The sequence below is a fragment of the Maniola hyperantus genome, chromosome 4, assembly GCF_902806685.2.
Source record: "Maniola hyperantus chromosome 4, iAphHyp1.2, whole genome shotgun sequence".
In the NCBI taxonomy this organism is placed as follows: domain Eukaryota; kingdom Metazoa; phylum Arthropoda; class Insecta; order Lepidoptera; family Nymphalidae; genus Maniola; species Maniola hyperantus.
Genome location: NC_048539.1, coordinates 2,997,205 through 3,010,345, shown reverse-complemented (window position 1 = coordinate 3,010,345; position 13,141 = coordinate 2,997,205). Strand labels below are relative to the sequence as shown.

Below are 13,141 nucleotides of genomic sequence, written 5' to 3'. Positions count from 1 at the left end.
GTCACACTAATCGGCTACCCGTCTATACAGTCCCGCGGGGCGATTGTCTAAAACCTGCATCAATCATTATTACAATCTCAATTGTTCTAATTGGCTGAATTTGTGCGATTCTTGTTGCAACAATGAGCAGCAATGCATTGTGGCCAATAGTGAGCGAGCATTAACCAATCAGAGATGATTGCGATCGTGACATTGTAGCTGTCAAACAACCGCGGTAGGGCGGCAGGTTAATGGGGTGTCAATAATATTTCCAACAGGCGCTGTAACTGTCGCCATTCGTTCAGGTTTTAACGGATTTTTCTACGTTTGTTTTCCTTTTTTACAAAAATTGGTTAAGTGTGAGTCAGACACGCTTATAAACGGTTCCGTACCATCGTACAAGAAATAACACTTTTAATTTTTTTTTAAATACACATTCTGTGAAAATTTCAACTCTTTACCTACCTATAACGGTTCACGAGATACATCCCGCTGATAGACAGGCGGACGGACAGACATTATACATGGAATAGGTACCTCCTTACTGAAACTTATTTTCTAAAACGGTACACGTGTCTCTAGTTTAGTTTATTGGGAGTCAGCTACCCTAGCATCCTATAGAAGGCATTCGCATACCTATATACCTATATGTCACGCTAAAATAAACCCTATCCTTCCGGCCTAGGACTGAAAAGGGATTGTTTTGTCTTTAAAAGTTAGTTTTCATACAATTTAACATGTTGATAACGTGAACTGACCGGAACTAGCTTTGCCGTATTGACTCTTTTATTCCGTTCCAAATACTACCCCCCGGTCAGCCCTTGAAGAATTATGGCCATGTTTTTGTCGCTACTAAGTACGAGGTTATACCTATAAAAACTTTGTAAGTTTTTAAGTAAACAAACTCGTCAACAAATTTTTGAAGAAACATTCTTAGTGGGGGGTCGAAGATATTGTATAAAGCTCCATATTATAGACAAAGCTTATTAAAGTTGTAGAGAAAAGAAAAGTTGCTAGAACCAGAAATATATCAATTAGTCAGTTTCTTTTGACAAATTTTCTTCAAGTCATATTAGATTTGGTAGGATATGGTCAAGCAAGAGGCAAAATATGTATTTAATTTAGTTGATGCATTTTTATGTAAGAATATCTTTATCTATAGTACCTACGCGACAGGTCAAAATGGCAATAGGTGAGGGAATGCCCCGCACACCCCCACAGTACTTCGCGCTTACCAGGTGCGGGCGAGCGCAGGTGACGTGCGGGTGTGCGGGGTGTCCACCGTCTCTTACTCCGATTGCCATCTCGACCTGTCGCGGACTATACCATGTAGTTATTACATAGGTAGACTTTATTGTGTCATGGGCAGAGCAGCTTGCGCTTGACATGTTTACAACTTTAGTTTCGAGGTACCAATACTACTTCATGATCATGATCAACCCATCCCCGGTTCACTGCAGAGCACGGGTCTCCTCTCAGAGTGAGAAGGGTATTGGCCATAGTCTACCACGTTGGACAAGTGCGGATTGGTGGACTTCACACACCTTTGAGAACATTATAGAGAACTCTCAGGCATGCAGGTTTTCTCACGATGTTTTCCTTCACCGTTAAAGCAAGTGATATTTAATTACTTAAAACACACATAACTCTGAAAAGTTAGAGGTGCGTGCCCGGATCGAACCCCCGACCTCCGATTAGAAGGCGGACGTCCTAACCACTAGGCTATCACAGCTTCTATATACTACTCCAATACTACTTACATTGAATTTATTAGTAAGCAGAGTCTGCAATGTTCTAAATAAGTACCTAGTAGTAATACACTGGAATTCATGATTAGTAACGAGCTGGAAAACTTAATAAACACTTAATCAATTGATTAATCCCAATGAATTTCCATTCATTTTAATCATCATGAAACGCACTTTCTGTAGGTAGGTACCTATAATTTGGATAGTTATAAGTTTTGTACTTTTTAAGAAAATCTAATCAGTGTTCCAGGTAGCGGGTGGCCCGGTTTATTTGCTGTCCAGGGTACTTATTACCGACGAACAGACATCTGCCTCTCGAAAACTATAATTTGTATAAGTACCTAAGAGCGGGGGCACACGATGCGTTGCGGCGACGATGCGGCGCCGGAGCGGTGTCGCTGCGTCGTTCTCTTACATAGAAATATTTGTGGCATGTCACACGATGCGCAGCGGCGTCGCACCGGACTTGCAACTCGTGTGCTTGCAACCGCCGAGGCGTGATATCGGAGCGGCACCGCTCAGTTGTTTTTATTAACATACTGTCCAACGCTGCTACGGCGCGGCTGCGGCCTGCGACATAACAACGTTGCGGCGCCGCACCGCTCGTGTGCCCGCTGATAGGGTGAAATCTTTGCGGTGCGGCGCCGCAACGCATCTTGTGCCCCCAGTCTAAGTAGTTCGATAAGCGAAATTTTTGTGTATGAATGAAAAACCGTACAACTAGTGGTAATAGTTTATTACAACATTTGTAGTCTCCGTCTCAGTAAAATCTAACTCGGTAAGTAATTTATTGCACAGAAACTGTTTTTGCAGTCGTAACTAAACAATAAATCGGTTGAGACCACAAACAACCCGCCTCATAACTCTAAATCGGCGCGATTTGTTGTTGCACATTGTGTAAATGCGTTCTACAAAATAACAAAAATTTAATGTTAGCCGCGCCCATAATACCTAATGTTTCTATGAGGATGAACGGTACGCCAGTCGCCACATACCTGTTCTCCTGAACAGGTATGTGGCGACTATTTATAGAAGCACTAGCTAGATTTTCCGGGATAAAAAGTAGCTTATGTGTTAATCCAGGGTATAATCTATTTCTGCTCCAAATTTCATCAAAATCCGTTCAGCCGTTTTTGCGTGATTGAGTAACAAACATCCAAACATCCACACTTTCACATTTATAATATTACATTAGGAATTAGGATATAATGTTATAACGCCTTTTAAGTCAGTGAATGTGCATAAATACTGGGTTAAGTTAAGGCGTTAAAATAAGATCTTTTTGCCCTATCATCAAAATCGACTTTGTCTCCTATGGCTGGAAACAAACTAAAATGATCACTGTCAATGATAGACACCCTCTCAGCATTTAATATAGATAATTTATATATCGAGTCCTTAGGGCGCAACATTTCCGATTTATCATGAACACGCGTGATAGATAGAAATACTTTATATGCCATCGATCATCGATTCATCACTCACCACACATCACTAGCTATTGAGGTCGACTCTATTTATTAGCTAGACTAGCTGAGGCTGCGAATTTGTCTATTAGTCATGTGTTTATTAAGTCGAGGCTATTATACACTAGGGTACCACCCTTTTTTTTATTTATTTTTTATGAAAAGTGTCTTAATTTGATCCTAAATTGATAGTAAACTACTTACCTACCAAAAAAATTACAAAAACTTTATTCGATCGATAAGTGCAATGAAAATGCGTTTAAATTTTGCATTTCAAATTTCGCCGCGAAAAGGCTACCCGCCATCTTTGAGCTGTCATGACGTCACACGAATTGGTAAACAACGATGTTTTCCCAGTGAAATACTTACATTACAATTATAGTGTGTTATCTATGATTACAATTGCAATTCATGTGACGTCACAGTCGGATTTAACATGGCGGCTTTGGTATCATGCGTTTGGCTTGGCTTTTGGCTTCTACACAGCATCGTACTTGAACACTAAATCGCTTGGCGGCACGGTGGTTTGTCGGTAAGGTGGTAACTCCCCGTGCGAAGTCGGGGTGGGTCAACTAGTCAGTTTTATTTCTTAACTTTAATATTATGACAAGGTCAAGCCTTCTCAATAGGTAGGTAGGACTTAGGACTTCAAAGTGATCGGTCATCCCTTCATAATTTCTGTGACCTCTGAAGTGGAAATCTTTATACCTGATGGGCTGAATGTAAGATTGGTTTTCATTTAGCATCGATCATGTATTCGTAATTTTAATACCTATCTGATTAGACATTTTTACTCCAATCTATTTAAAAAAAGTTGACTGACTGACTGATCTATCAAAGAATACAGCTCAAACTATTGAACGGATCGGGCTGAAATTGGTATGCAGATAGCTATTATGACGTAGATATCTAAGAACGGATTTTTGAAAATTCGACCCCTAAGGGGCTTTATAGAGGGTTTGTGTAGTCTACGCGGACGAAGCATAAGCTAGTTCTTTAATAAGCTTATAACAAGTTATTTGTATGTACCTACATGTATTTATCTAAATACCTAGCACGTCTGGCTACAGGCCATCGCCCGCTGAGTGACTGAGCATTGAAAAGAGAAGAGAAAAGGATTAGGGGCTGATTTTTCAATCGCCAAATAGTGGTAATTGGTGGTCCATTGTCTGATGTTGGGGCTGCATTAGCGGGTGAATATTCGTGTCGCGTTGTTGCACCAAAAACATCGTCTACGGATAAACGCGATGTTCTTGTCTACGACAAAACCCTTATTTTTTTTTAAATTTATAGACTACCGCTTTGGTGGCAAGTGATGATGCAGCCTAAGATGGAGCGCGCTTACCTAGAAGATGCCTATTCACTCTTGACTTGAAGGTAGCCATATTATGATTGGAGGGGAAAACTGATGCTGGAAGGGTGTTCCAAATCTTAGCGGTTCGAATTAGAAATGAGGAGACATATCGCTTCGTACGTATCCGTGGAATTTGGACTACGATTTACCCTTTGATGCGCGCCCGTTTACCGACAGTGCCGCAATGTGCAATCGTAAGGCGGGGCTTCATTAGCGTGCTACGGCGAATATTGCTAATGAAACCCCGCCATGAGAGATACAAATTGATTTTTGTCAAAAAAAAATTGGAAATCAGTCAAACTTCGTCGTTAGGTTTGGAAAAGTTCTTGACTACCGTACCGTGCCATTTCATTTAAGTACTACAGCTTTTCTTTACACGGTACATTTCAGTGGTACTTTTGTACCGTTTCCTATAGAAATACTTCGTTTATGTATTGTTTGCTATAACTATTAGTGTGGGGAGGGGTGGTGGCTGGTGCGGAAAACTCCACGAAAAATCGGTGACCTCGCTGCAATTGCGAATCTCTCGTGCTATTCTTGCTGACACTACTTTTTATCGTTTTTAATAGCAATCTAAATAAATAAAAGGAAAAGGTGACGGGCTGACTGACTGACTGACTGACTAACCGACTGACTGACTGACTGACTGATCTATAAACGCGCAGCTCAAACTACTGGACGGATCGGGCTGAAATTTGGCATGCAGATAGCTATTATGACGTAAGCATCCGCTAAGAAAGGATTTTTGAAAATTCAACCCCTAAGGGGGTGAAATAGGGGTTTGAAATTTGTGTAGTCCACGCGGACAAAGTCGCGAGCAAAAGCTAGTTTATTATAAAAGAACTATGTACCCGACTATGACAGTACGGCATAGAAAAAAAATTGTTCGCAAACTGTTTCTATGCCCTGGATCGATTTAGCTTCTAACCCGTAAGAAAAGGGAATAATGAAAGTATAGATGTAGCAGCTGATTGGCATATTGTTATATTGCCTGAGCAGCAGTAGAATAGAATAGAATAGAATAGAATGTTTTTTTTATTCATGTAAACTTTTTAAAAGTGCTTATGAATAGTCAGGTTTAATTTACCACTGGTTCGGAATGCCGTTCCTACCGAGAAGAACCAGCAAGAAACTCGGCGGTTGCTCTTTTTAATTTTTCAATTTACAATGTTATTATACCGTACTATACAAGCCATTGCAGCCATTGCAGCATAGCCAGTATTTATTGTGCGGTGATTGGATGCTTTAGCGCTCTGATAAAAAGTAACAGATGTCACTCTTCAGGTCTTTAACTAAACACCTATCAATCCAAAAATCACATCGATCCTTGCTCCGTTGCTGTGATTGAAAGACAAACCAATAAACAAACACACTTTCGCATTTATAATAATATGGGTAGTGATAGTAGTGCACAACTACCGAGCTGGATTAAGTAGCTGCGTATCTAACAAAGCATAGAGTTATTGCAAGCTCTATTTGTTTTGTCGGTAAATAAATAGAACAGTCCTTAACCTATTAACCACGGCTTGTAACAGACTGATCTGGGTGAAGGAGCTGCACCCTTCAGTCTACAGTCTACACCCACTTACACCCTACACCCAGCGCCACCCCACACTTAGCGATCGCAAACACTCGCCACTGTGGAGAATTTTGTACGATTGTTTTGGTGGTTTTATAATTAAATTTCAGTAACAAATAGATATTGGCGATGTGTTCCTAGCAAAAATGTTTTTGTATTGTGTATTTTAATATCAGTAAGTGGCTGTTCTGAACAGAGAGCGTTCAGTGAGGCGAAAATTTAAGTACTTAGTACTTAGTTGAGAAATGAGATATACTCGTAGGTAGGTACTCCAAGAGGTATGTGGTCTTAAGAGTCGTAAAAGGAAAATAAAAAATGCACGCAAAGATTTAAAAAAACCTCAATAAACAGTTCAGGAATTGAACTCGCACTTATTGTTTTAGAATACTTTTAGTAATTAAATTGTTTTGGTAATCGATAGAGTAAAGTATGCGTATTGCGTAGTAGTAAATAAGTTTTGGAAAGAAAGAAGACGAGAACCGTCTCTAAAATAATTTCTCTACAGGTAGGCAAACGTAAACATAGCACCTACCTACATATTATATACCTACATATTCCTTCATATTAAAAAAACTTGTCCTGACTGACTAACTGATCTATTAATGCATAACCTGAACCGCTGGTATTAGGTAAGGACTTGAAATTTTAATTTTAAGACGAAGGATTTTGTAAATTCCATCCCTAGAAATAAAACCGGGCCCGCCAGAGCATACCATTGCACCATAGAGTTCGTCAAAACGGATATTAAGTACATTCTTATACCTAGTTATTGAAAAATAATAATTATAACTTACTCCATCAGGGCCAGAACATCCATCGCCACCGCTACTTCGACAGTCCGCCATAGTTTTCTGCTGTTTCTACCCTGGAAACAATAAAAAAACAATTTGACATACACTTAAATAGTTAACTTTTTTTTAATCCCGAGTTTTGATTTTCCGTGGCCCGGTAAGCTATCTCTATGCAAAATTTTGTCAAGATTTCAGCGGTTAGTTAGGTAAGTCGTGAATAGATGAATAACAGACGACTTATTTTCGCATAATTATAATATTTCGGATTTGTTTAGACTATAAACTTTAGTTTTAGTTTGATACCATCGATCAACGTCGATCGATGTCGTGGAAAGCTACCTATTATATCATAAATCGATCGTCGACCATCAATATCGATAAAAAATATCTGAGTGGACATAAATAAATAACACACATGGCAAAAGAGCCGTGATAGCCTAGTGGTTAAGACGTACGCCTCCTGTTCGGGAAGTCGGGGGTTCGATCCCGAGCACGGGGCACCCACTTTTCAGAGTTAGACATGTGCGTTTTAAGCAATTAAATATCACTGGCTATAATGGTGAAGAAAAACATCGCGACGAAACCTGCATACCTGAGAATTCTCCGTAATGTTCTCAAAGGTAAGTAAGTAAGTAAAATATGCTTTATTGTACACCAAAACAAAAACAATAGACATATAACAAATACAGCATGTACAATAGGCGGCCTTATCGCTAAAATAGCGATCTCTTCCAGGCAACCTTAGGGTAGAGGATATAAAAAGGTGTGTGAGGTCTGCCAATCCGCACTTGGCTAGCTTGGTGGACTATTGCGAAACCACTCTCATTCTGTAATGAGCCGGCGCGAGCGCGCGGTGATAGGTTAGTTATGATGATAAAAAGGAAAAGAAAAAAATGCTAAAAGAAGTAAAACTTTTCGACCATAATATTATTGCCTATATTTAAGATTTTAACTTTGAACATAATATATAGCGTCCTTTTATATTATACTAGACGATGCCCGCGACTTCGTCCGCGTGGATTTAGGTTTTTAAAAATCCTGTGGGAACTCTTCAATTTTCCGAGATAAAAAGTAGCCTATGTCCTTCCCCGGGATGCAAGCTATCTCTGTACCAAATTTCGTCAAAATCAGTTGAACGGTTGAGCCGTGAAAAGCTAGCAGACAGACGACAGACAGACACACTTTCGCATTTATAATATTAGTATGGATTATGAAAAACCTGCTGAATGAGTAGCTCTACCAAAAGATTACCTAGGTACTTATCGTTGATGAAACTTGCTCAAGCCTGAAACTGAGATGCCTCTTGAAGCGTTATTATCATTTCAAGTGAAGTGAACAACGCACATCATTTATCACCGACTAACGCGAGACGTTTTACTTTACCTTTTTTCGTGAAAGTATCTAAAGAAAGCTTTATACCGTAATTTATAAAAAGTGTAATTTATTAAATGGTTTTTTGTTTAGTCTGTTTCTAGCGGACCTTTCAACGTTACAAAAAGGAATAATTAATGAACAATAATAAACTAATTTTATTGTCCAACACAAACTTAGATAAATTGTGCCACTTTTGTAATCACAAAACAAAAAGTTAGAAAAACATTAATAGAGATAGCAAGTTAATTGAGTTAATAACAACGAAAAAGAATGATCGCACATGGACGATTTTTTCAACGGCCGCGAAAGTTCTCTGTCGGTGCGGACAGCTATGAACAAATGATTTACTAATCACTTTTTAGGGTTCCGTACCTCAAAAGGAAAAACGGAACCCTTATAGGATCACTTTGTTGTCTGTCTGTCTGTCTGTCCGTCCGTCCGTTCGTCCGTCCGATGATGATAGCCAACATGGGTTTAGAATTAGAAGCAAAATATTCAAGTTAATACCAGGACTAGACACAATGCTAGAATGTGTACGTACAAAAGATTAATTAGGTAGGTATCTCGCGAGATGCTTACAAGTGAGAGCACGCAATATCCCTGTGCTCACAGAGTCGTAGATAAAGCTTGGAGACGAGGATTCATTAAGATTATGTCCACATTAGGTCCTTTATCGCGGCTACTCAGACTTATGAGCAGCGCTGGGAATTGGGAAGCTTTATTGCCCATAAACTGAGGTTAAATATAAGACCTCTAATAGAATACCGCGTATATAGAGAATGCTACTTGCCCTATTCACCCTATAGGTTTTAATTCCCTTGACGGGTCTTGACAGGCACGCCAGATAGATAGATAGACAGACAGACAACTGACAAAGAAGTGACCCTATAAGGGTTCCATTTTGCTCTGGAGATACGGAACCCTAAAAAAAATAGATACCTTCCCTAAGTTATCATAGTGGCAAGGGACCAAATTTTATAACACCATTCCTTTTCATAAGGGGATTCCATTCCTGAAATGCATTTTATGTTTAGCCATACAAGTACTTAACTAATAAAGAATTATTTAATTCAGCCACCATTAACGTGTTTTATTATCGCTGAAATGTCGCTCGCTTATATCGTTTATTTGCTTTATGAGGCGTAAACTCGAGAGCGATGACCCTTTGGCTTATCGCTAGGGATTAACTCTTTATGGACGGTAAGGGTTGGTTCAAACGTGACGAGTATGCTTGCAATAGTTAGGGATGACCACGTGAACAGATTTAGTACTTTTTTGCATGAAAACACGCTATTAGCCGCTCGCACGTTGTGTGAAATTTTAGTACAGTCAAAGCCCCCGCGTACAAAATCGAAAACCGAATCGAAAACTCCCTCAGGGAGCATAGGTTGTGCGTATCCTACCGGCTGCGCCATGTATTAGATATTTTTGATTAATAAAACAAAGTAACCATTTACCTATAGAGCATAGACTGTTCCATAGAACTTTGCAATGAAATGAAATAAGTTATTATGTTCCTAGGATTCCTCCTATTCAATGACCCTATAGTATTCGCGAGAAACGTCAATTTTACTTAAGTATGGGAAAATTAACAGCGCCCCAAGTGGTATTGAAAATGTCGCCATACAAATTGACATTATCGTCAACTCCCGTCGTAGATAATTTTATTTACTTGCACAAAAACTCAATTAAGTATTATTTACTCGAGTCCCGCCTATGGACTAAAAAGAGATGATTTAAATAAGCGATATTTTGCGGAAGTCCATGATATTATACACCTACCACAAGCTTGTTAGTATGTTCTATATTATACTTATTTCTGTCCTTCCAATTAAGATTTCCTCTCCTATTAAGATTTCGAATAATATTTTATTTTTAAATTACCTAAGTAATTACTACCTAGCACATTGATTAATACCCGGTATATTTTACAATATAATACAATGCCACTTTGTATGAAGGACTCGTACGCCACCTATGATGGTTGATGGATATACGTAGATGGCACTATGTCAGAAACTTTCCCACAAGTCCGAACAACAACTATACTAAGTTTAGTAATTCATCGCAATCGGATGATGGAACCATAAGGAGCAAACAAAGACACATTTTTAATATATGTACCTAATTACATAAAAATACATAGAAGATTGACGGAAATGGGAAAATGGAAAGTGGAGCGCAATTTTATTCCGGATTTTCTTTCCCTATCATAATAAACTGTTTGGTTTGGGAAATAGAGCATTTTCCAAACCAAACAACAACAAACAAGCTTTTCCTTGAAGCTCAGTAACCAAGTAGGTAATAAAGTCAAGTCAATACCGACCGGACCATAGAAAAGATTTAAGAGAAGTGTCCCTACGTACGCTCTTAATAAAGCTAGGTTAGTAGAAATAAGATAGACTTGGATCCGAACACACAAAGTTTAAACATTTAATAAAATAAATAAATAAAAATCTTTTTTATTCGAATAAACTTTTACAAGTACTTACGAATAGTCGGATGCATCTACCACTGGTTCGGAATGCCTTTCCTACCGAAATAACGAAAAGGGACTCTCCCGTTTGTGATGAGATGTGGTAAAGTTGATGATGGCTTGCTATTTATTGGCATAATGTATTCCTAACCACAGAAACACAAACGTATGAACTTTTAAATGTTATGGATACCTATTGGTATTTTCAACTCTAGCTTTAAAAACCTTTGAGCATTACGCCAATGAAAGTTATATTTAATTTTTTACAGACAGTTTCTAAATCCCATCATTTTTTGTGGTCAGGTCTTATACAGCATCAGGATTGAGGAGTTGGAATCCAAATTTTCTATGGGATAGTGTCGCTAAGTATCTCTATCGTTAAAATTACCTAAATTTAGTGATCCTCTCAAATTGTTTTAATTAAATTGTTTTAATTGATATGTAACGATGGGGCTGGTAGGTATAACCATATAGGTCATCTATAAAAGCTCCGTAAAATATCAGATTTAAAAAAAGCTTGGGCACCTTTGAAATAAATAGAAAATTAAATTCCTATAAATTTATGTTGGTATATTGAGCTCGGATTTCTTCCGGACGAGCACGACTGCAAAAGGTAATTAGTTTTATTGGTTCCCATTGAGTCTGAGAGTACCTCAAATGACCATTCTCTTATTGCAAGTGCTCGAGTTGAATGGACGTCGACATGCAACGCTGTCATCCTAATGTTTCCACCATGATCATTTTATTACTATTAGGTAAGTAGGTACAGTACAGGTTCGAGAGGACGGACCGATAAGAGAGGACGGACTTTTCTCTTTTCTCTGAATTCGTTACTATTCCGTCAAAATACCTATTTTGGCCTCGCGTCCAAAGTTACTATAATGAAAAAAAACTAATATCTTTTTAAGTTTATTAGTCTAGCAATAGAAACATTTGTCAGCTTTTAGAATGATTATCTGGCAACCCCTAATTGGTGTCATAAGGTTTGTAGCATAACATTCGTCAATCGTGTGTCAAACGAAAGTGCGACAAGTCGGTTATTATGAGTTGCTGAAAAACTTTTTAAATAAGTCATTAAAATGTGTATATTCCTAACTTGTTTTATTCTCATCTATAAAACGTCAATATCTATATAATTCGAATATCCCAGAAGAAAGTTACATTATTCCTAAGTGACGTCTATATTTTTTTAATTAGAGATCCCTACGAAAATTATGCTAAGCTACCCGTGTGAATTAGAGCGGGTCGCTAATTCGTAAATAAGTGATGCCCGCGGCTTCGCCCGCGTGGATTAAGGTTATTTCAAAATCCCGCGGGAGCTCTTTGCTTTTCGGGATAAAAAGTACCCTATGTCCTTTAACGGGATGCAAGCTATCCTTATACCAAATTTCGTCAAAATCGGTTGAACGGATGGGCCGTGTAAAGCTAGCAGACAGACAGACAGACACACTTTCGCACTATCGCATATTACATTATATGGATATGGATTTAATATCTTTGTCGACTAGCCTTTTCCTGCTACCTACTTCGTTTGTGTGTTGGAATTTCTCAAAATCGAATCTTAGTTTCAACGGCGAGTCTTTTGAAGTATAATATAAATAAAGCAATTAGAAATTATATCAAAAGTAAACAAGCCTGCTAATTGGAAGCAAGTTCTGGCCCATTTATGTCGGATTGGCGATTAAGGTATGTACCTAAAGGACAGACAGACACATTTTACCAATTATAATATTAGTAGGTATAGTAATGTAGTACACGCGGACGAAGTCGCGAGCATAAGCTAGTTAATAATTAATGCCATTAGAACGAGAGTGAACAATGTAATTAAAACGGCTGTGAATTCCGTCTCCCTAGTACAGTTCAATGTCGATATAAAGATATCATTCAACCCCGGCGACCGGAGGCAATAAATGACTGAGACCCGTCCACTCGATTACATTCAAGAGTCATGTCTCTCTTTGTAGTAATTTAGTACCTACTTATTCTGAGTTCTCGTACCTAGATGTTTTAATTAAGAAGAAAGCAAATAATTTAAGGCTTCGTCAAGGTGGATCCCGGGATATGGGACCTGAATTAGCACGAATCGCCAATCTATGTACTCGTATATTACATACGTTTGAACACGTTAATATATGTATACATCTCGTACTTAATAATATACTTATGTTTTAAAGTACGTTCAGGCAGTGGGCAATCGACTCCCGCATACCGTGCGGATTTCACAGTTGGTTTGGTAGGTGCCATTGGCACCGATTCTGAGCACAAACTTATTTTAGACTATTCGCATGCTCTTCTTACTAATGTAATATGAAAAGGACAGACACAGTTTGACAGTTCTAAATTTAATTTTTAGATGGTAAAACCCGTGATTTTA

General features: G+C 38.5%; 1 protein-coding gene across 5 annotated transcripts in view; it reads right to left on the bottom strand.

Moving 5' to 3' along the window:
- LOC117981808 (adenylyl cyclase 78C-like) overlaps positions 1 to 13,141 on the bottom strand; it is an 83,205-nt gene that overhangs the window by 28,299 nt on the left and 41,765 nt on the right. For all 5 annotated transcript variants that reach the window (XM_034968005.2, XM_069509756.1, XM_069509755.1 and 2 more), the window contains exon 3: positions 6,921 to 6,991. In XM_034968005.2, the coding sequence (XP_034823896.2) occupies positions 6,921 to 6,971 (51 nt within the window). In that variant the 5' untranslated portion in view covers positions 6,972 to 6,991. The remainder of the gene's footprint in view (positions 1 to 6,920; positions 6,992 to 13,141) is intronic.